The 24,713-nt window shown below is 41.8% G+C and overlaps 1 protein-coding gene across 2 annotated transcripts; it reads left to right on the top strand.

Annotated features, from left to right (window-relative positions):
* Positions 1-2,651: 2,651 nt before the first annotated feature.
* On the top strand, positions 2,652-21,324 carry LOC142394832 (phosphatidylcholine:ceramide cholinephosphotransferase 1-like). 2 transcript variants are annotated; one of them, XM_075478397.1, is made up of 7 exons: positions 2,652-2,758; positions 15,926-16,775; positions 16,895-17,012; positions 17,667-17,820; positions 18,581-18,747; positions 19,154-19,350; positions 19,563-21,324. In XM_075478397.1, exons 2-6 carry the CDS (start codon positions 16,165-16,167, stop codon positions 19,328-19,330), a joined length of 1,227 nt encoding a protein of 408 aa, XP_075334512.1. In that variant the 5' UTR covers positions 2,652-2,758; positions 15,926-16,164; the 3' UTR covers positions 19,331-19,350; positions 19,563-21,324. The 2 variants fall into 2 exon arrangements, with proteins under 2 accessions (XP_075334512.1, XP_075334511.1); XM_075478396.1 differs by having other exon boundaries at positions 19,154-21,324.
* The last annotated feature ends 3,389 nt before the right edge of the window (positions 21,325-24,713 follow it).

Genomic DNA, 24,713 nt, shown 5'->3' with positions numbered 1-24,713 from the left:
TCGGTGTTCCCCACCAATGGATCCAACTAATGACCAGGTGGTGATTTGCTGATACAGCTCTGTCACTCTCTTCACCGAGTGTCAAAGACCTGGTCGCAAGTCTGATGATACGACTATAAAACCGATCTTTGATCTTTGGCCTAAGGTGGCCTGATACAAGGTACACTTATAAACTACCTTGTGCTCGAACATGGTGTTCCTAATGGACAATTCATGTCTAGCAAGTCCAAAAACAAAACACCAGTCGTGTTCAGATCAGGGAGGCCGTTCCTCCCAATCACGCCTCTCTTGGTCACTCCGTCATTGCCCACATGGATATTGAAGTCCTCCAGAGGAATAATGGAATCCCCAGGTGGACCTCCCTCTACGACATCACCCAGAGACTCCAAGAAGGCCAGATAATTTGAGCTTGGTGCATATGCACAAACAACAGTCAGAACCTTCCCTCCTGCGATTTGCAGTAGGCAAGCCTATATCCCACAGGGAAGAACTCCAACACTGTGGTACTCAGCTGGGGATTTGTGAGTATCCCCACACCAACCAGATGACTCTATCCTTGGGCAACTCCAGGGTATGAGAGAGAGTCCTCTCCAGGAGTTTGGTTCCAGAGCACACACTGTGTGGAGGTTAGACCAACTATATCTAGTTAGTGCCGCTCCACCTCACACACCAGCTAAGGCTTTTACCCTCCCAGCGAGGGGACGTCTCATGTCCAAAGAGCCAGTTTGTGGATGCGTAGATGCCTAGACTCCCACCTACGCCTGCCGCCCACCTCGAATTCCCTCCCCTCGATTGGTGAGCCCACGTGGAAGTGGCATCCTGTTGCTTTTTTAGGCTGAGCTTGGCCACCAGGGACTCGCTGGCGAGCTCCCAACCAGGTCTGGCTCCAAAGGGGTGCCCCGGTTTCCCTTTTCTGGGCGAAGTGGCTAAATCTTTATGCTGGTGCCATTCCACTGAGGTCTTTGAATTCGTCTTAGTCTGACTGCTCCCCTGAAACCAATTTACCATCTAATTTAGTCTTAAGGATAAGAAAAGTCAGTGGGAATAAACAAAATAAAGAAACAATCAGCAGGAATTTCATGAATTGGTTATATTTTGCACTGTTAGACTACATCTGCATTGTTGCTTTGAACTAAAGTAGCCGAAAAGGACAACTATCAGCTGTGAAAGTGAAGTGAAGAAAAAATTAAAACACTTAAGTGAGTAAATCAAATTGGCCCTTCATGAACAAAGAAAATGCAGTGCTTGAGTAAAATTATGTTATATTCCACTATTTCTGACATGCCATTGCCAAGAGCAGGGATTTCTTGATTAGTTGTAAAAAAAAAATGGTCATACTGTCTGTAGCAACAGGAATGCACACATTATACAGATTACACCCTAAGAGATGAGTAATATGGATCCATTGACCCTCTGCTGACCCTAGATAGGGTCACATACCAGTTATGGTATGGTCACGCTTGAGGGATGCATGACCTGGAAAAGGCTAGACTGCAATCTCTTATCAACAATGACTTGTATCAGGGTGATTCGACTATGTACAGTACTATGTTCTTGTATATTAGAGTAGTTCCCCAAATTCACGATTGCTTGTTTTTTTTTTTGTTTGTTTGCTCTACTTGTCTACACTAAAACAAAAGTAAGCAAAATGTAAAGTTTCACATTATTTTCCCAAACCAGCGTGGTTTTGGATAGCCTAAATCTAATCAGTACACTATGACTGTAATTTGCTGCCAAAATTAATATCTCTATCATTATTTTCCCTTATTGCATATTGTGGTCTTCAACAGGGGGTCCGCGGAGGTACTGCAGGGGGGTCGCGAAATCTTTGGTTGATTAGACGATTTTTAATTTTTATTATTTTTTTTTCAAACAGTTTTTTCTCACAAATTGTGTGCAAACATGTGCCATCCACAGATGGTTTGAGGATTTATTGTCCCATCTACATGCATGTTTAAAATTAAAATCTGCGGATTATTTGAATAGCTCACTGTTGTATGCAAGATGTTTGTTTATAAATGGCAGTGGCACGGCCACCCTGTACCTTGCACATGTTTAAAATAAAAACATGAATATATTAACCTATGTATTATTTGAATAGCTTAGTATTTAATGTACAATAACAGAGTAGCTATGTTTATACACGGCACTAGGCACCGTTAAATATAAAACACAATTGTATGCCATATAAATAGTAGGGGTGTCCCTGCTCCAACTCTCCATCAGTTTGGGGGTCCCTGCCCTGAAAAACGTTGAAGACCCCTGATGTGCGCTATAAATGTGGTTCCAGCATGTAAATTGTAAAATATTTATGGTGTTCGCATTTTAACCAATAGGTGGCCTCAGATGAGTGAGTGGTCTGGTTCCTTGTAGTTGTCACTGGTGCTACATTCAAAGATCCTCGTATGCTTAATCTCAAAGATCTAAATTTTGAATATATCCACTCAGTGAAAAACAGAACATACCACGGATTGTACTTTGTGACGAAATAGTAGTTTGATTCGGAGTCACTTGTGTTGTTGATTTCAAATACGATGACAGTTTTTCGCTTTTGCTGTACGAGCACGACCTAAATCCTATATTTCCCATAGTTCTGCTGGTACCTGGAGGTGGCACTGGTGACATCGTTAAGGGAACTCCCCGCTTCTCCCACAGATGAAAACACAGCCCATAGAGGGACCTACAGTGGGGAGAGTCTTGCCACATTGCGGTGATAACCAGAATAATCCGAGAAGCCCGTTAACATTTCGACGACAAGGTAATTACACTGCACTTATCTTCACCACCATTTTGTGCAAAACACACCTAGCTATGTTTTGATGCATCTCAGATCTGCGTGCGGTTGAGTGGTTAAGGCTCAAGTCGTCCTAAGATAGCTGTTAATCTGTTATCTACAGGGCAACTCTTTAGATAAACACAGTCGTATTTTTTTTTATACGCCGAGGCGCTCTCATGAGCCTCACACGGTCACTTCTCAACGTTACATTTTAAACCTGTAACGTGGCGTCGGCTAACAAATGTTGCTCATTGGCCTTGGGTTGGAACATTTTATTAGCTGGAGACAAATCATCCCTCGTCATCGTTAATCCCGATCCAACGTGACTCAGAGAGGAGCTACAACCCGAGCTTTAACCCGAGCAAACTGTCGAGCAGATCGGTATGTTACTTTCTCTCGCAACGAGCCAACATATCACAGAAATTGTACTGCGGGTACATATGAGCGCAAGCTGGACTGTAATGTAGCCAACAGGCTAGCTAGCTGAAGTCCTTAAGACGCCAGCTTGGCTTTCTATTTTTAGTGGACCATAAGCTCTCCAACCGCACAATACAGGGGCTACCAAGGCGTCAGTGGGGATGGAAGTGGTGTTCACACCTACCCCGTCTGTGTTAACAGATTTTGATCTAACGCAGTCGAACAAGTGTGTATGTACAGTGGAGTGGTGTTGGGATCCTTTGGATAGTGATCAGGTTAATTGGGATGAACGTGGAACTAGTGACGTTTTCAGTGACTAAGTGATTACATATTTTTTAGTTTTTTTTCATTCCACATATTTCTGCATTGAACCTAGTTTCTCCTTTGTTTGGCTCGTTTTGTAATGCTAATTTTAGATCCATTTATAGTCCATGTATCTAAAATGATAGATAAACAACTCTTACTTTAAGAATGGACTCCTCTTTCGTTACACAAACTTTCTCAAAGGAAAAAAAAACAACGTCTATGAGCACACAGACACACCTGTGGTTATCTGTTTTAGGCCCAATGCAAACACTGATAGTGCAAAATGGATGTTGAAAATGCTTTTAGATCCATCTTCAGAGAAAAGAAATAAAGGTTTGCTGTATATGAACAAACGTGGACCATTTCTGAATTTTGTTTTTGGTAGACCAGTGCGTAATGAAAACAAAAACTGCCTTCATGCAGCTAAATGCACTAAATGCAGCTCCTACATTAAGTAGATTTTAGATTTGAAAATGAGAGTGAATCTGTGCAGACATTTTCGGCTGTTTCCTCTCTCCTCATTTTTAAGTATTAACCGAGAGTATAAAGGGTAGATAAACATTTGTTTTTGTTTGCAAGCCTCGGCAGAGTTGTGTTGGCCTCCGTTTGAGTTCTCTTGTTTGTTTTCGTTTCAAACAGACTGACCTGAGACGGCACGGTTTTCCACATCCTTTCTTCCTTTGAAGGTTGAAGGGGTAAACGTGACTGAAGACGCGTTCGAACGATTTAGTCTTTGGGAAAATAATGCATCTGGGTTCTCGGTCTGACATGCCGTGTGTGACTCCCAGGATCTATTTCTGCCACAAATGAATTCCTTCGCAGGCCGTCAAATACAAATCAGCGAAGAGTGACGGTGGTCAAAATGAACAGGGCGATGTCTGTGTAGGGAAACTGGTGAGAAAGCAACTCTTCACAGACACAAACAGTGTGTGACTGCTGGCGATGTCAAGAGGGCGAAATGTTAAATGGGGTTTATTGTTGCCATTGCATCCAGCCTTGTTGCAGATAAAGCTTCATTGCCAATGCAAATCATGTCAGACTTCCAGGGAGCAAGCAAAGGGGGGGGTTCTGATGAGCAAGGCAGAGCACCAGTGTTGGTCTTTGGGCGGAAACAATAAGCTGTCTGTAGACACAGCTATGAGCTGTGATTCAGCTCGGAAAACTGTCTGTTGACAACCACTGCATTGACCAAACAGTACCTTAGTTGTATCACGACTTCCCTTGGCCTGGAAAAAGCAAGGTCATCGTTTTTGTCTTCAGGGACCAGAAGAGTTTTGACATTAGCTGGTCTTCCTCAGTCACACTCTGGCCGCTCTATTCGCACATTCAAGTAAGGTGTAATGTTAAGAAGATCAAAGCAATATTGCCCAATCGTCTGCACACCTTCTGTAGAGCTTGAAGAAGAGCCCCCCCCCCCAAGCTGACACGCTTCAGTGAGATGCGTTGAGGCACTGAATATGTAGGACAGAGGAGCAGAGGAGGGCAACACACTCACAAGTAACATTCTGTTACGTGGCAGAATGAAAAGTCACGTTTGTGGCTTGTATTGTAAAAGACTTCGAGTGGTCTAAGTTAAACAAACACTAGGTTGTTATGACTCGTTATAACTAACTGACATTAGTCACACATCATTTTTTTTTTTCAACGGTTTCAACTGTGGAAATTTTGCAACCATAAATCAGATGTATGAGAGCATGGAAATAAAAAAGGTAATCCAAAGATAAAACAAAAGGGCAAAGTCATTTTTACCAAGAATTTGACTTTAATTTAGCCGTTTGACCAAAGTTTCCCACAGTCATCCTTTGCCCATGTGCTTATATCAGCTGTTGATGAGCGACGGTTCTTTGAACCGCGTCATCTTAGGGATCAGAAATCACTGGTGTCCAGTTTAGGATTGCACCCTTGCACCTTTTATGCGCTGGCATTCCTCACGATACCCAGAGCTGTTTAATGGTATCGTGCAATGTCGAGGGAGAAGTATGCAAACCCCATCCAAGCTCTCTTTGAGAAACGCTGTTTTGGAGCGTCCGTCTTTGTTCTTGCACGGGTTAGCCGTTCATACATACTGCTCCTGTGCAAATTCATGATCGCAGTCTGTTCACTTCACCTCTTTGAAGTAACCTCGTTACCAGCCCAAAGCGTCCGCCATCTCAACTTCTTTTTAGATCGTGTACCCGGTACGAAATGGTGGAATAGACGCATTTTGACAAGAGAGCCTCGTGTAGTGAGAAGAGGAGGGTAAAAATGACGGAGCAACTCAGAACTGAGCAGAAAGAGCCAATTTAAAAGTAAGGTGAAGGGATATACGGACCACAAGTATTTACAGAGTTATGTGTAAGGTGTTTTAGGGTAATCCTAAAAACACCCGGATAGTCCCTTCTTCACCACTTCAAATGGGAGTTTTTGAGCAGCGTACTCTCAAAGATTACTTGCCTCGATGTTATGGGGTGAGATGCTTGTTTGCCCTCCCCCTGTTATGTTTGAGCATCCGCTCTGTTGATCATAACCTAATCTGACCCTCTTTGCTTACGTTTTGCATCTCATTAGAGTGGAGACCAAAATGACACCGATACAAAGTCTGCATAAACTATAAAATGTAGGCTCGTCTCACAAAGCCTCGTTAAGACCTCTGAATTTCATGGGTGTTTCTGATGGTGTGGGTGGATCCCTCAATCAATCCATTAGTTTATTTTCTCAGTTACTGTTCAAAACATTCATAGGAAAGAAAGACTAATAGAAATAAGATGTATTAAAAATGATTTTACTTTTGTAATTGTTTGATCTTGTTCAGTGTGTATGAGCCTCAATACTGAAACTACCCGGTTATAATGCTGCTGCCCGGGGGGGCTTTAGCTGTACCAACCGGTGATAATTCGATCATAGGTTTTCCGTCAGAGAAGCAGTGTGTGATGGCCTTAAAACTGTCTCCGTGGTAAATTGAAACGCATGTCGCTTTACTGCTACTCGTATGATGTCCCAGTTTCACATGGCCTACAACAGCTTTTATAGATCTAGGCGAGCGGCGCTTCAGATTAGCCCATTTTTGTGTATTTCTGGAAGCACGTTGTGTCACAATATCAGATCAGATTTGATCAACAATGGGAAAAGAGGGTGATTGTGTAAGTGGAACAATCATCTTGCATAGAGGGTCTTGTGTTTGAATAAAAAAGACTTGGCTGTAACACAGACTGTAGGTAGATGTGGCACACACTCAATGTTTTGTGTATATAAGTTTGTATTTTGTACTGGATTATGCAGGTGCATGACGAGGGCAAGTGCACAAGGGTGGTGAGTGAGAGTGTTGGTTAGGAAGGAAAGAAAGTAGTGCGAGGTCCTCCTGTTCAGGCAAACTGATTGTCTTTTTTTGTCCTATTGTCAAACCTGGGTAAACCTTAGCCGGGTATTTCCCTGTCCTGACTTGTTTTGAGTAACTCTGTAATTGTACCATCATTTTTTCTGTATGCAGCTTTCTCTAGTTCCAGTGTCTCGGGACATTTGGTTTTCACGCGACTTAAGATACACAAAGGACGTTCTATTTCAGCCGTAAACCCAACACCCACGTATCCTTAATTGATATAGATTCTCTACGCTCCTTTTTTCTTTTCTTTTCTGTTCTTTTTTTTTAAATTTTTTTGTCTATGGATTTTGGACTGTTTTAAATCTCAAAACTCATGCAGTTGAAGAATATAGTTCTCACTTTACATCTTTAGATTTTCAACATGCTTGTCATGTACAAGAACTGACATATGCAGAAAAGGAGACAAGTCAACTGTCTTAAGATGAGGTTTAATTTTAAAGATGCATTTCAAAATAATTAAACCGATGCTAATGCTAATTAGGGAAAAATGCTAATTTTCCGGGTGTCCTGCTGTACTTGCCTCATTCTTTTATTTTTAAACCCATGTTTGTGGAGTGCCCGTAAACCTTTTCATTTTAGATGTTGATGTACGAAACTGAATGTGGACTAAATGCCATACAGCACACTAATTACTTCCGATTGACAAGGTTCCTGCATGCAACCCGAGTTGCTTTTCTCAAGTGTCTACATGGCGTGCAGTTGAACAGAGACGCGAGGCAATTTGTTGGTCTTCTGAGACTGTGTGGGTCTGACATCCTCGCCAATGACTCATAAAGCCACAGGTGGTGTATTTCTCATTAACAGCAAGCACTTTCAGGGACAGAAGTTTGTGTGCCATCCAGGGACGTATGTTCTGTCTCAATTTTACCCTTCACTAAGCACCTTGCTTTGTTAACGCACTGATTGGACATATTGTTCCATGACAGCAGGACAACACGGCTCTGTTTTAGTGGTTGTAGTGTTCCTCGCCATCGGAAACCTCATCGTATCCCAGTGTTTTCCTCAAATTGATGTGGTGATAGAATAGTACAGAAGTGTTGGAATATTTAAGATACTTGAACTGAATTATTTCGCTTAGAGAATGGAAACAATTAGTGTCTTGCTTGACATTTAACACAGGGATATAACAAACAGGCCTGGCCAGTTCTGAAGGCCTTCAGATCTTTACCTATGAGGAAGATCAGTGGTTTAGCAATGGCTTCATCCTGACATGCAGCGTCCACGCCCGCTTTTCTTTTCTTATGTGGCGTATTAAATACCGCTGGCTGACCTGAAACCCTTCCCGCTTCTTTTTTCTCGCTGGCCGTTAATCACCAGAGAAGAGAAAATCCTTTCAAATCCACAGCCATTAAAATTTGGCTTTCACAACACGCCTACGAGTACAAAGTTGTAGAGTTGGAGCATTTCTAACTTACTCACTCGACTGAAACCCTCTGCTGACATCTCTTTACGTAGCGTTAGCCACAGAAGCCTGTGATAGTGGCTCTGTAGCAAGCTCTTATGCTGCTGCCACTTGTTATCACAGGTTTTTAATGCATGGTGACAAACCTTGAAGTGCGAATACCACACCACTTTCGTTGAGGTCTCAAGCATGTTGCTTTGTTTATGAGCGTCATTATTTGTGTTCCGTCTCTGCTTGTATTTTGTTTCTGGTGTATTTTCTATTTTCTATGCCACACTGAGTTTTTATTTTTAGCGGCCTACAGTATTCCCACAGGAAGTGATAGTAATAGCAAGCTTTTGCATGATTTTTAAGTTTTACCGAAAGTTCCTGTTCTTGCCCGGTATAGTTGTTGTATGTGAAGCCCACTGCCTCACATACAAGAGATCTGAAGATATGAAATTGTATGAAATGACATCAAAGCAAAAATGTTTGCTTGCTGTTTTCCACGCTGTTGCATTGCATTTGTTTTTGTCTTCAGGAAATGCTAGATACGTCTAACATTTTTATTTTTTTCTTCTCCATTATTTCCTGCAGCAATGAGACATCTGTTGCTGGGTAACATTTTAAATAAAACGTAGGTGGCTTGAAGATGGCAAACCAATTCCGGTTCTAAAATGATCTGATAGATCTTATTAGGTGATATAGCTGTGTGCTCTGGTTGAAGACTACGATGATGCGTTGATTTCTACAGTGAACTGTAGAAAGACTTCAGTCTTTTCCATCCTTCAACCTTATTCTCATTAGTGTAGCAGATGGGGATGCCTTGAAGAAATGAAAAACAATGGATTAAACATTCACTCTGCTGTTTAGAAATTGGTCGTCAAAGGCCAATGTCACTGTGCCCCCTCGAAACAGGTTTCTAGCTATAATAACAGATGGAAACCCAGCTCTGAATGTGCACGGGACATTTATTTATTTATTTATTTAACCTTTATCTAACCAGGAAAAACCTCATTGAGATTAAAAAGCTATTTTTCAAGAGTGTTTTGGTTAAGACGGGCAGCAGTGCATTAAACAGTTTCAGGCAAATGTACATAAAAAAACGTGAAACAAGAAACACAGAATCAGGTCAAATTGAAATTGCCCATGAGATAAAAATTAAGTGCATCAGTCAAGACAATTGCAGCCAGATGTGTCTGCCTCCACGTCGCTCAACATCCTCTTACAAGAGTCAAGTGAAACCAGATCTTTAAGTTTCGGGTCTTTTTGTAGTTTATTGCAAGTAAATGGAGCCCGCCAACCCAAACTCCTTTTTTCCACCAGTTCAGTTCTGACTTTAGGAGCAGACAGTTTAAAAAAAAAAAAAAAAAGAAAAGAAAAAAGATCCCGAAACATATATTAAAGATATTAAAGAGTGTTGTTGATTGGCTCGCGAGATACTCGACTCCATTTCAGGAGCAAATCGGAAACATGGATGTGAACTCAAAGGATTGGTGGATGACGGAGGGCATAGAACGTTGAGGAGGCAATTCATTGTAGGTTTTTCCCTTTAGTCACAAAAAATGCTGCACATTCCAAACATTGTATTAATCAAACAGGCGAGATGAACTGCTTGTAGCACAGCATGTTGGACGTTTACACCGTAGTATTACATTTGCTCAAGGCATGTGGGGCATTTTTCATCACGTCTTTCCAGAGTGACTTTCTATTTCTTAGAAATAGCTGGCTCATAAAGCTTGTTGCAAGTACATTTCCTCCATTCCAACAGTGAAACCGAAATACTGAGTAATTCACAGGAACCTATAGAGTTAATTTTTAACACACCAGGTTGGCCAAGATAAGCAAATGCTGAGCCAAAATTGTCCACCTATGAGGTGTGTGTGTGTGTGTGTGTGTGTGTGTGTGTGTGTGTGTGTGTGTGTGTGTGTGTGTGTGTGTGTGTGTGTGTGTGTGTGTGTGTGTGTGTGTGTGTGTGTATGTGTATATACCGGTTGTAAAGGGATACAGGTGAGAGCGTGTCACTCACCCATTGTCGGTTTGTCTCAAAATATGAAAAAAAAACAACCTTTAAAGAGATACTACTTTTTCAAAACTGCGCACAAAGAGAACGACAAGAGTTTAGAAGACGTGTTTTAGGACAACAGTTAATTATGGGGTAGTACTGTTTTTGTTTGGCTCATATATTAGAAATGTGTGTGTGTAATTCTATGACTCTGTATGAATGTATCAGATACATTCAGGTTAATATCAAACACGTCGACGGCTGGAAATCTTGCGTATGTTTGACTACTTGGGCTCAAAAAGCAACGGCAAATATTTGCTAATCTCGTTTGTATTTGTCTCCTTTAATGCTGTGGTGGTTAACTCTCATAACACGTCAGACAGGATAGCCAAAAACATTGAGTGAGAAAGTGAGCTTCACAGTGCTTTTCTTCTGAGGAACATGTTATCATTTTAACTGGCTCCCTAAAGTTTGAACTATCCATAGTCATAGCTTTCATTAATCTGATGGTTACATTTTCTCTTTCCAGTCTCTTAACTGAACATTTTCCTTTGTTCTATATTAGAACATACTAATATGTCCAGTGTTGATGCCGACGGTGCTCTAAACTCCCTCCATGAAAGTGACAGCGGATTGAATTCAACGTTCGCCGCTGAAGCACCGTCCTGTTGTTCATTCAGCCCACAAAACGTTCCTGGTGCCTCACTGCGACCAGCTCAAGCACGGGTGTGTTACTGGGAAGGGCCCTCGCTTATTTCCGCTGCTCAACTTGAATTTTCAGTGATTGTGAAGGACTTTTTTTGTTGTTGTGATTGTTATAAATAAGGTGCCTGTTGCTGTCGACGACAAGAATCTGTTTTGCATGTGTAGACATTTGAATGTCAACCACATTTAGTTCTGTAGTTCTTACAATTTGACAAAGACTATTCACCTCTCCGGGAAATTTCAATCCTCCTCTGACGGCTGTTTTTGTTTTTTGAGTCTGTGGCGGAAACGAGATTGAACACCAGGAAGCCGTCGTGCAGCTACAGATATGGAGTGATATAAAATAAATTCAGAAGGTGCTGGCTGCAGATCACGCAGGCGCAGAAGACAGCGCGGTTGGTGACGGGTCAGGGACACGGGACTAGATTGTGTAGTGGTAAGATTGCCACCTTTTGTCTGGGTGACCTGGGTTCAAATCCCCTGCATGAAAGGTACTATCTCCAGTAGGGGTCCTTAGGCAAGACCCCCTTACCCTACCTGCCTACCTGTAAGTCGCTTTGGATAAAAGCATCTGCCAAATGCATAAACATAACCTTTTTTTTTTTCTCATAGGTGATTGTGCTTGGGCTGATAAAATAGCGATATTTAAAAAAAAAAAATGGTGCTTGTAGCAGAGCGACTTTGGTTTCGTACATTGTTTTGTTGACTGAATTGACTCTTGACCTCTCCGTGGTGGCCTCTCTAAGGCCTTAAAAAGCAGTGGTACAGTAAATGAGTCTCTTGGTTCTGCTTTTGGCTGGCTAAGCATGGATTGGCCATGGTGTGTTTATGTGCCTGTCAGCTTGACATATTGTTGTTCTTAGGTGGGATTGTTTTCTGGTAATGTCATAGATGTGTGGCCTTTTCCTAAGCCAACCACCCCCTTCCCTTCCTGCTGGCCCCACCAAACTTTGAGAGGGGAAAGATTTACTGGACAGGGTGGCAGTGGAATTATGCCGTTTTAAACTTCCTATGATGCAATCCCACTCATCACTTTTTCCAGAGACCACGGCCGATTCAGTTGCCTCCCCCGTTTCTCTGCTGTCAGTTTTAGCGGAGGAGAGGCATGTAAAGAGGCAGTAAGAGGGCGAGATGACATCAAACCTGGATCTAGATTAAGCTTCCTCTTAATATCGTCACGTGGTGTTTAATTTCTGTTTCACTGCTGCTTGTTGATGCCTCAGGAGGTCTAATGCTTTAGGAGTGACTCGTCATTCTGTCACACCGTGGTGTTGCTTATATAGAGTTCATATGGCACAGACTCATGCTTAAAGGAACTCTTTTTTTTTCCCCCTTCTCAGTCTACATGGAAAACTCCACAATGTCGAGGCAAAAAAAACAAAACAGCTTTTCAGACTGTTTTGCCGGTTATTAGGAAAAAAATGAAATATCCCATCTCCCATGTATATTCAAATCCATGGCTTTGTACTTGTTTAAAGCACCTTACCCAGCAACACCAGCCTCAGATCATTTAGGGATGAACCTACAAGCTTGGAGTCCTTTCGTTTGGAAAATATTCCCTTTTTTTTCCCCCCGACGGTTCAGCCACTTTTTTTTCGGGGACTGTCACTGCACAGCCATTTTTCCTTTTCTTCCTTTGGATGCCTATAGTTTAGGTCCGTACTCTTGCATGTTTACTCCCAGAGGTACTATTATATTTTCTTGGTAGTATACGTTTTGGTTCTCACTTTCCCTTTAATCTGACTCCTCTCCCAGCCTCCACATCATGACGCAAGCATTGTTCTGCTGTGGGTATGGTATTTATGAGGAGATGCTCGGTGCCTGGCTTGTGCGTAATGTCGTTGCTGTTTAATGGCTTATTAACTCTAAAGTGCAAAAAGCGAGAAGTTTGCTTTATGTCAAACTGTTTACGGTTCCTGATGCGGCAGGCCAATGCTTCACCCATTAAGCAAAGCATCGCTTAAAGTACTGAAGCACAGTGGCTACGTTTACCACATCTGCTCTTAATTGGAAAGATTATTATTTCATATGCATAGAAACTAAAGGCCGGGTTCTTTTGGAAAAGAAGTGTTTAATCTCACGAGGCAACATGTGATCTGCACAGTTATTGGAGTTCAAAAGGCGCTCAGAACACTGTCAGGCTGTCTGTCATAACAGTAGATAACTGTATGGACATAATCGCCCCCCTTTTCTTTAAAAAACAAAACTCTTAACTTCTTTTTATTCACAGGCTTAAGGTATACAAGGGTAATATAAATATTGAAATTGCAAAAGACAACTTGGACTGTTCTACAACTAACCAGCATGCACAGGCACAAAAGTGGAATGCAGCCCTCAATGATACCTCTAACTTTGACTCCGTTTACTGAGGTAGTCGTCAGATCATCTTTGCTTTAACAGTACTGCACGCAACAATCCTGCTTTCTTGTGTTTCATGGGTTTGAACTTCTGGGAGGAAAATGGAAGCTTTCAAGATCAGGCTCCTTTGTTTGGGGAGGAGTGCAATGTTTAATCTTGCTTGAACATTCACGACATTATAAGAATGATGTTTATCAACACCTTCCTCTGCTTCTGTTGTGCCGTGCTTGTGAACCGTGTTCTCCCGAGGCCCCGCTGTGCACAGTTCTGTTTTAATTCTCGTTGAAAAAGGGTTCACGAAGCCTACTTCACGGACACCAGGTGTTAGTTGATTATGAAACATAAAGACCGGCTGGGGGATATATGCACTTTCCACAGCTCGCTGGATCGAGTTGTAGCTAATAAAGAGCGCTCATGCGTGTACTCCCAAGTTTCTTTTTATTTTCCTCACATGCAGGTCTTTGCTTGACAAACAGAACATTGACGAAGCGCATACGGTCATAAAATCAAAGAATACAAATCACAATAAAACATTACATTCATTTACATGTAAGTTTGTTTTTTACTGGTACCCCCCCCCGTGCCTGTTCAGGTCAGTGAGATTATTTCTGAGCAGCAATCTTTAAGCTGATTCATAGGCCAAAGGTTGTTGGCACACAGCTGACTCAGTGACCGTTAATCTCCGATCTGTCTCAGTTATGAACTGTTAACAGTCTGAAGTAAGTGCAGTTCGTCACTGAGGTTCTCGTGATCTACACGTAACTCTGTTCGCCTTTGCTCTCTTTACAGTGTGTTCGGGTGCACAGCTGTTCTGTCACGTAGCTGCTGCAATAACCAGTGTGCTGTTTGCTCACCAGACCTCAGCGGGAATAAATGTGAAGCCTGGTGTTGTTGGACTTGTAAAGGACCCAGCTTATAGCCTGTTTCTTTTTTTTTTTTTTTTGGCCCTGTTTTGCTTGCCTGATTGAACAGGCCTTTGAACCGAAATGAGGTGAGATGAGGTACTGATGTGCAGTTTGTTGTCTTGCCAACTGTCCAGCTTGCCAGTGTATTTAGCTGCTGTTGGCCTGAGCCGAAGTGGCTGTGCTGGGGCAGGGCTGCTGGCCGACTGCCCTCTTGACAGGGGTGGGGCTGACTCACTGCTCGGCTCCGACCTTCACTCTGATTTATGAGTTCCTCCTTTCAGTCCATTTTCCTCCCATCCAGCCGGTAACTGCTTATCCATGTAGATCAGAGTCTGCCTCCTGCTGTACATGGTCCCTCCCCCACACAGAAAAACACAAACAGGACCACCCTGAGTTCACCGCTGACATCGCAGTGTATAAACAAACTAATGATGTAGCACATGTGAGCTTTTCTCCTTGTTCTTGACCGTTTTCTGAAGTTTGGTTGAAAGTGCACACTACGGCAGAGTTAAACCAAGATCTATGGGGAGAAATTGATTGGCTGGTATTCTCTTACATTGTAGGAATTTCTTTCAAATATTTTTCTTTTATCTTGAGTTAAGAGTTGACCGAGTGATGGTTGAGTTATGATTTTAGCCTAACCCTGCCCTTGACAGTTGACAGGCTAATCGGTCAAACTATAAAAGTTAATTTTCATCTACGTAGAGCCGTGTCTGTTCTGCTTAGCAGAAAGTTGTCCACTGCAAACCATATTTAGGTAATCAGAAAAAAACTCTTCCATTGCGGCTGCTGAAATGACCTTTTCCCTTTACTTGCATTATGAATCATGCATTTCATATGTGCTCAACAAAGAATGTGAGGGTGACTACAAGCCTAGAAATCTAGACGCCCCTAGCGGCCGCAAATGGAATTTGCTCCGGGGCTAGTCTAGTCACTTGTGGTCGTTTTGCAAGGTTTTTTTCAAAGGTTCAAAGGTTCAAAAGTTTTGCAAGTAGTCACCTAGCCTAGCAAGCCAGACTAGGTGACTACTTGAATGTACTTGCAATTTTGCACAATCATCACCAACCACCTTACTGCTGACTGCTACACAAAGACAGCTAATGTAGCGCACTACTGCACATTTATGTACATAGGTTATATTTCTATTTTATTTAAGTTATAATATTGTTGTTGCATGCTTATTTTATCTCATCTTTTATTATATTTGGACATCCAGTGCGGGCAGCAAAGCAAAGAATTTCATTGTACAGGGAAACACGTTTCTAACTGCACATATGACAATAAACCTTTGAATCTTAAATCTTGACCTCTCATTTTGATCATCTGTTTGTTTACACCCAATACTGTATTCCCCTTTATTCTAAGGCTGCCTTTTTTCACGCATAGATCCTGAATCTAACTGAATCTAACTTTTGGATGGTGTGTCACTATAGGATTAGCCTCTAAAATCAGTTTAGTCCATTTTAACTCCTCAAAACCAAATGCTGAATGTCCCATGCTAGTTAAGGAAAAATATTTTTATTAGTTTCAAATTTCCCCGAAAGGTCCATCTTTTTAAAAACTAAACAAAACTGATAAAAGATGCAGGTAGCAGGAGAGTTATTCTTACAATGTGACGTACCCTCACATTCTTTATAGGGGAAGAGAATTTGGATGTAGATATGTTTGCCAGTGCTGCATCATATGTCATAGCATTTTGTCTTTCCTGTAACAGGGCTGCAGACTGCTTGAAAAGCCGATGAAGTGAAGAAGACCTCCCTGATCAACCAACCCTGAGAGACCCTGCGGTCTTCATCACATTAGGAGGAGTCTGGGCTCCCTCTCGATGCAAGACACACCATGTGCCAAAACTGGAGACCTCTTACTGCTGCCCCATAGACAGTCAGTCCTCTTGTGAACTTTGCCCTTTATTCGGAGGTCCCTCCTCATCCTCCACATTGCCCACTGGCCAAGATGAAGAAGGTGGTGGCATGGTCAGCCGAGGATGTTTCTAACTGGCTGAGCAATGAGGGGATGCTAGAGTACATAGAAGCCCTCCATCAGACGGACGGACCTGCTCTTCTCGGACTCACTAAGGCAGATTTCCAGAAGCCTCCCCTCTCGCTGGTGTCATCTGATGGTGGCCAGCAGCTGTTGGAGCGTCTTGAGACACTTCGAATTGAGACCCATATTGAGGCTCACAAAAACGGTCACGCAAATGGGCATGTTATCGGGATGCCCAACGGCACTAGTAAGCCTCAGAGGAATGGCACACTGGGAAGGAAGGACCTCAAAATGGAGAGGATTCATATTCCCATGCCAATCGAAGCTACGCGCTCTTCATTCCCTACAGAGTGGGGGAAGACGGGCATAGCGTTCGTCTACGCAGTAGTTTGCTTTGTCACCACCACGGTTATCATTTCAGTGGTCCATGAAAGAGTTCCACCAAAAGAGCACACCCCACCTCTGCCTGATAAGTTCTTCGACCTGTTCGACAGGGTGGAGTGGGCCTTCTCCATCTGTGAGATTAATGGCATGCTGCTGGTGGGACTCTGGTTGATACAGTGGATTTCACTCAAGCACAGGTACAGTCACGATGTATCATTTAGGTGCGGCCTTTATTCAGCCATACAAATTTTGGTTCAAATTATGAGTTTTCTTGATGCACCTCTTTTTTTCTTTTTTCTTTTTTTTCCCTTCTCAGGTCAATTGTTGGGAGAAGATTCTTTTTCATTGTTGGAACACTCTATCTGTACCGGTGTATTACAATGTACATCACCACTCTACCAGTTCCTGGGATGCACTTTAAATGCTCTCCAAAGGTATGATATATATATATATATATATATATATATATATATACACACAATTTTATTTCTGTCCCATGGAAAATAATGTGCTGAATGTAAAGTAATAAAAGCTACTGAGGGCTCTGTATTGGCCATCAGTCCCCACGAAGTGAGGCTTTTGGAGGTATCTTCATTTAGTTTTTACGTAATATTGGAAACTTTCTGAAAGGACAGCGGCATATCTCTTGCGGCTTCCTTGCATCTGTGCAATGTTGTAAAATATTATCTGTAGTTTGTTTTGTTTTTCTCCTGGTCAAAATAGATAATTTCAGTCCTTTCAGTTGTGTAATATTTGCATTTAGAGTTTGTGGGGTTTTGCTCATGCGTGTGCTTGAACACAAACGGCCAGCAATATGCGTATTTACCTCCCTAAGGATAGGTCAAATGGAAATGAATCAAAGATTTGAAAGATTGCATCTCAATTTGAGTAGCTTGTTGCTTTTGTAGAGGAATTGGTGATTCAGAAAAAGAGGTTGTTGCAAAAAAAACAAAAAAAAAAACAAAACTTGAAATGGGGAAATTAGATCTCTTTACTTTACGTCTTACTTCTACCTTCAGCAGGCGTCACTGATGTTTCCTGTTTTAATTGCACTTGTGAAGTAACGCACGGCTTTCTTCTTGTTTCAGCTTCTCGGGAACTGGGAGGCACAGATGAGGAGAATAATGAAAATGATCGCTGGCGGAGGCTTATCCATCACAGGGTCCCACACCATGTGTGGAGATTACCTGTATAGCGGCCACACTGTCATGTTGACACTCACATACCTCTTCATCAAAGAGTGTAAGTTGCATTGTAGTTACACGAGAAACCTTCAGTCACATGACATCCCCAGTTTCCTACCTCAAAATGTGTCGTTCTATTTTTCATTTACTAATTTGTGCAGATTGTTTGGACAACCCCACGTGCCATAGACAATCAATGTGAAAGCCTAAATGTTCACTGTTGATTGTTGTAAGGGATGCTGGTGTTATTGATGAGATGCCGAAAGCACTAAAGCCGCTATAAGTTTGCTTTGGCAACATGTCTTGATGTTGTCAGGAAACATACGTGCAGAAATGGAGAGGAAGTGTTGCACAATCTGATGGTCTCTAGCCAGAAGGGTTTAGCATATGAAGACGTAGCAGAATTGCATCACCGCACTTTCTGTTCCTGTTTCCCCTCCTCATTCACTTCACAATGACTTAGCATATGGGTGATAGGTTGCAACATTTCGTTTGTCAGATTGTAAAGATCTGAATGTTTCTCCTTCTTCTTGCTCCGAGTTGAAATGTGCTCTCTCATTCTGCACTGTGTAACGACACTGCAATACTTTCCACTGAGTTTGTGCCAGCAAAGCGGATTGATACAGACCTGACACCTAGTGGTGAAAAAGGGAAAAGCTCTGAGTCAAAATCCTGCTCAAGCATTACATTGTGTACATTGTACAATTACACTGACTTTCCAAGTCAAATGCAAGCTGTAATGGCTAATAAACATGCAAAGTAGTCAGTGGAGCTAATACAATGAGTTTGATTGGTTTTTCTTCTGTCCTGATTGCCAGACTCTCCTAAGCGCTTCTGGTGGTACCACTGGATTTGCTGGAGTTTGAGTGCTGTTGGAATTTTCTGCATCCTTCTGGCCCATGACCACTACACTGTGGATGTGGTTGTGGCATACTTTATAACTACACGTCTCTTCTGGTGGTATCACACTATGGCCAACCAGCAGGTGAGTGCGCACGTTTTGACTGTTGCATAACCCCGATCAAACGGGAAGATCACAAAAATTGCAATGTTATTGTTTGTGAGCTGAAACAGTCGCAGAGCTAAAGTGTGCATTTTTGTCGGTAGTTTGGAATGACGAATCCACCTATTTTTTTATTTTTTTTTTGGGTCATTACGTGGTGTAACTTTGCATTCTTACTGGCATTAAATGATGTGATCTATTGGATTATCCATTTTTGTCGGGTGGCTTTAATTGTTTTGTTTTTTTCTCTTCTACAAATGGCGTCTGATTCCTCATTATATCCGGCCGCAGTAGTTCCTTTTGAAATACTTTGAGAAAAAAATGTTGCCATTACTTCAGATGGCGGGCGACACCGCGGGAGGTTTACGTTTCTGTCCTTGTGTTTCAGTCGCTAAAGGAGACGTCTCAGAGCAACCCATTCTCGCGAGTGTGGTGGTACAGACTGTTTCAGTACTTTGAGGAGAACGTGAGTGGCACAGTCCCTCGAAACTATCAGCTACCGGTTTCATGGCGAGCCTTGCAGTGGAACCGTGGCGTGAAGTACAGCAGGCTGGACATCCAGTGACCCGTGTCAGTTTAACGAAGGCAAGGACTTTGACTGAATTAAGTGCTGTTTTTACTCATGGAATATGGCACTGTATGATGTAGCGCTGTCCTTTCACCTCTACTAATAGACACGTGTCCAAATGGGTAGCACTGTGACCCATCTAGAAGTTTTTTTCCTCTCTTCATTCTTTCTCTCTTCTGGTAGTATTTATCAACACAGGGCACTAATTTATTTCTTTGCTTTGCTTTAGAAACAGATCTGTGGAACGTTTCAACGTGCTTCTAAGACTCAAGTTTTTGGTCACAACACGTACCTTTTTATCACGAAAAGTATTAATAATGTTTGTTTTTTTATCATTAGTGCAATTGGGGTCAATCAGATGCTTGTTCCAGAACCAAAATGCCATAAGCATTTTTTTTTCTTTATAGCAACTTCATTTTTGTAACTGTTCTTGCTAAAAATGAGCGAAAGGTGCAAAAAAAAAAAAAATATTTTTTCTAAATATTTCAAACTTTATTTTTCAAAAGCAAATGATGTCCGACAGAAGATTTTTTAGATTTTTATCTTTTTCAAGATGGATAACTGAGAGCATAAGAATCTAATGTGGTGTGACATTAGTCCAGTGCCTTTCTTAGCTTGATTGTAAATCAGTTCAAGTACTACATGTCTTGTGCGTCTCTGCTGCGGTACGACCCCGTGCTGCAACACGGTCACAGTCTTGCTCCTGTGAATGTATAAAAACGACTACGCCAGCCTTACCAGAAGATTGGTCTTCCCCAAACTGAGGAGCAGTGAGTGAAATGTCATGTTCGTTAACTGCTGCTTCATGATTGTCTCTGCGTACTTGGTTAATGCAGTCCTACAAGAAAGAAATGACTGTTAATTGTACTTTTTTTTCAATCTGTAACCAACACCAGCTATGTTTTTAAGCCAGATCTTTGAGGCTCCCTTGGGTAGTTTAACCAAGAAATGCTTTCTGAAAGCATTACTGCATAATTGGACATCGGTTGGGAAAATGTCTCCGAGGTGCAGAGATGAGAGTTGTTATGCTGGACCTGGACAAGTCTCATGCATCATTGCAGCATCTCTTGCTCGGGATATGACGAGCCCCTCTCTTATTCCCCACATGGAGTCGCTTTTTGATGTCAAAATTAACCTCATTACTGTCTTATGTCGTCACCTTTTTGGTGATGATGCTCAAAGGTAAAAATTCAAAGCGACACACGTGTTGAAGGTGCGAAAACTGGTGATGTATTTGGCCATAAATGTGCAAATATCTTTTTCCATGAATGTGAAAATGCGTCCATATTAATCCCAATCATGTGTTTGTTAACTTTTATGACTTTTTTTTTTTTTTTGTGTAGTTGACTGAAATGTTAAAGAGTATTACACTAGATTATGGATAGGGGAAGATTTGTAATAAAGAAATTTTAATTTGAAATTAATTCTAGCAACTCTGATGAAGAAGAAGTGCACGAATCTCTAGATTAAACGGCATTCATATGAACAACAGCAAGGATGCGGTTAAATACTTTAAAGTGTTGGAAGTCGTGAAAATCATATTGTTTTTAAAAGTGAACTTATCAAGGTCATAGCTTTCAATGCCAACAGGAGTCTTAATGTTTGAGACGGATTACAGTAAAGCCTCACCCTCCTTCCTGCAGCATTGTTCAATCATTTCACTTTCAATGAGAACGTCTTTTAAGAGCACAGCTCGTTCCCCCACTTAGAGCCATATTTGATTTTTGGTGGCGGTCTTGATCGAAAACAGCTCTCTAAATTTTGTTTTAGGACTGGGATAAGAATAAAGATTGTCTTTTAGTTTGCCAATTATGTTTGTTGTTATTCTTTTTTTTATGTTTGTGTATCTAAAGAAAACGAGTTTTCTTGTTAGGTTCCTTCTGTAAACTTGTCATCCACTTTATATGATTTTTGTGTGTAAACCAGATGTTTGTAAGATATGCTAAATAATTCTACTTGGGATTTTTTTTCAATAAAACATTTTACTATGAGGTATTTGTTTCATTGTCGTTTTCCTTTCTTCATGACACACTTTTTTTTTTTTTTAATTTCCCTAACATGTTAGACTCCTATTGTGTCATCTCATTGTGCCAAAAGGTGACGTCATGGCAGACCCACTAACGGCCAGCAGAGGGATGCATTGAATCAAATACACATGCAGTTATGAGCAGTACTGTGAGTTCTGGCCTCTCTCAAAAGGATTCTCCTGCACTCTACGTTTTTCCACTCAATTTTATCTCACAGTGTTATTTCTTTTGTTTGCTCATTAGGTTTCTTATTAACCTTTCAAACATGTTTTGTGCACAAGTATTCCAACAGCATCCCCTCATCTGTTTAGTGAGCCAGTTCGGTGAATTGAGCTCCAACACACGAGCTCTTTGTCACCAAAGGCAAGTCACAACAGAAGCCCATCAAGATTTTAAGTAACAAACGGTTGTTTCATAGTTCCGGAGGAACAGTGGGTTTGTATGACTCAGAGATGATGAATGAATTCCAATATAGTCACTCTCTTTGAGGTCTGTTTTTGGTCTGGACCGGCTCCTGAGGGAAACGGACGTCTCTTTAGCTGCTAAGTGTGTCACTGTGTTTAGCAGCTTGTTGCTATCTGTATCTGTCTGCAGTTTAGTGTTGACTAGCAAGCGCATTGCAGGGTGTTGGAGCGTTCTACCTGGAAATGTCTGCAGCTGAAAATGAAGTAATTGGAGGAAACCAGATCAGTGAAGTTGCAGCTGAACTGTAAGCTGAGACAGGATACAAAGATCTGTTTGATTTGGGTGATTTCAGGGAGCAGCTTCAGAATTTTGACACTGATACTGAGATTTCTAAAAAAGAGAATTGTGGTTAGATTTAATGTTGAAGTATTCAGTGAACACCTAATGCTGAATATTAGTATCTGAATTTGCAGCAGTCGGTGTTTGTCTGAATAAATCTGACTTAGAAGGTTTGTATGAGTGCATTTCAGTGGGACTAAACAATGTGAAATATCACCTCTTACTGATTCCCAACCGACGAGAATTGCAAAGATGCGTCAGGTTATTGTTGATAAAAGGTGTGAATGAAAATAAATGACAGTGCCATGTGTTGCTTTCCTCTGATTTAGCCCAGTTTACAGCAACATCTCTCTTAAGTTGAGGTACTTGTGCTTTTCCCTGTCACTAAATCTGAATATGAATATTATTCTTTTTGGGTAGCCCACTGCAGACAGGTGTGAGGTGAAGTGATGTGGTTAAAACATCCAAGGAACCACAGGTTCCAAAGGTTTTTTTTCCGCAAGTTGTTCCTGCGTATTGCGCATCTACTCTTTCTCAGTAAGTCTTCTTTCCTTTAATGGTCCTGATACTCTGTTGTGGACGGGAGCATAAATAAAAATAAAACCTCCCTCACAGAAATACGCTTGCATGAAAATCCAAAGTCTTCCTCAACTTTGTCAGAGATGTCATAAAAGGGTTTGAGGAGGTTTGAGGACAGCCAAGAGTTAACTTTTGACTTTCAACCAGTTTCACTCAAGCAATGCAGGAATGTCGTGAAGTTCTCTTTGAACTCTAAATAAACATAACCCCAACTTTCGTTGTGCAGATTATCGAAGCAGTGACCCAGTGCTGGTGGACTGTTGCAGATTTTGGCCACAGCAGCCTCAGGGGGTCCAAGAGACCCAAATAAAACTAATTAGATCATGACCTCGGTTCGTGATAAAATTTGGGTTGGAGGGTTTGTACGGAGAGTTCTGTAGATGCTCGCCAGGAGTTCAAGAAGTCCTCATGAGTCCTTGGTTGGAGAGGGGCACATATTTATTTTGAGCTGAGCTGGCTACTCGGTCCACTGGAGACTTTGCCGGCAGCCCAGAAAGACTGGGCGGGCCAACTATACTGAACTCCCACACACTAGTACTGTATACACTGAAACAAGCAGGGGGAGGAGATAGTCTGCTATAAACATCTTGTAGTTTCAGCTGACTTCATTAAATACGCCAGAGTGATGCTCTCAAGACTGCTAAATGCATAAAAAAAAATATGATGTGATTATGCAGGTGTGTAGCCAGCAACTATGGAATGTTCTTAGTGTTGCTTTGCATTTGAATTAGGAGTCATGAGTGTTAAAATGCTTTGTGTGGGGTGCTGCTTTTTGACCTACAGGTAGATCGGTATGATTTAAATCATATATCTTTTCGCTGATTTGACTAAATGAATGGCGTGCTTGCTTGTGAAAAAGAAGACTCTGCTTTGGCACCCTCACAGTAGCAGACTGCTCTCCAATCTGGCTGCTCTGTACACTCCATCAATCACTAAAGCAAATTTCAACTGACTGATTTTCAGTATCTGAACATTTCTTTTTACATTGACATGACAGCGTTGTAATACACCGTCCTTTGCAGTAGACTAACCTACTCTAAAGACCGCGTAGCCAAGAGCAACAACTGTCTGATTCATGGGTTCACAAGCAAATTTGATTCTATTATAAGCAGTCCTGCGGTCTTTCCCCCATAATACCATACTTAGTCTGTGAGCATAAGGTTCTTGGAGTGCAAGTGGAGTTTTGTCTATTATTGGATGGCTCACAAAGTGGGTGGTATGTGAAAGAAGGATTTGGGTAATAAAAATGTCAAAATGTGTAGAAAAATGTTCTGTCCCGAAGACGTTGTGCTTTTACTTGTGATGGCTATTGCAGATAAAGATACACACACATTTACATGCTTAAAGTCCAGTGATTTTTAGTTCTCTTGTAAAGATGAATCATTTTAAACAAGGATTCCTTCACAGATATCTACTGTGTATGGTGCATCTGAATATCAGTGCTCATGCAATGCACAGCTTTGAGGCTCTTACTCTTCTGGGCCTTCTTTTTTCAGGTTTGCTTTCAAGAGGCAACATAATCGAAAACGCTCAAAGTTCAGAGTTAATTTGACTGCTGCTGAAGCCAATCACAGTAGTAATGATAGCAGTTATTTTCATCTCACACATCTGCATCAAAGCTGTTGAGATGTAATGCTATTCCCTCCACCATCAGGCTTTCACTGCATCTCAAGAGGCCATGAAATGATCAGGGCTTAAAGAGGCGGTCGCTTTGCACCCACCTTCCATGCCAGCCACTGAAGTTTATCCTCGCTTCAGAGCGTACTCATCCCGTCACGCTCTGTCAGTTGTGCCAGCACACTCTGAAGCTTGTGACTGTGTGGAATCGCATTGCAGTTTCAGTCCACCGACCACTGGAGAGGTGACTCAGTGACTGGCAGTCATTACAGCCAACATGACATGGAGGAGATTTTCAGTGGTGGGGGTCCCCTGCAGACACTCACAGAAGGTCTGAGCATCCATGCCTGACTCCAGCTGGGCTCTGCTGTTAAGCAAGAACACACAACATCCTTATTGCTTCTTCTACCATC

Source organism: Odontesthes bonariensis, chromosome 2 (genome assembly GCF_027942865.1).
Source record: "Odontesthes bonariensis isolate fOdoBon6 chromosome 2, fOdoBon6.hap1, whole genome shotgun sequence".
Taxonomy (NCBI): domain Eukaryota; kingdom Metazoa; phylum Chordata; class Actinopteri; order Atheriniformes; family Atherinopsidae; genus Odontesthes; species Odontesthes bonariensis.
This window is presented reverse-complemented; position numbering and strand designations above follow the sequence as displayed.

Coding starts and splice junctions, on each gene's coding strand:
- LOC142394832 (XM_075478397.1), top strand. CDS start 16,165: ATGAAGAAGGTGGTGGCATGGTCAGCCGAGGATGTTTCTAACTGGCTG. Junction 16,776..16,894: donor TGGATTTCACTCAAGCACAG/GTACAGTCACGA, acceptor TTCCCTTCTCAG/GTCAATTGTTGGGAGAAGAT. Junction 17,821..18,580: donor ATACCTCTTCATCAAAGAGT/GTAAGTTGCATT, acceptor CCTGATTGCCAG/ACTCTCCTAAGCGCTTCTGG.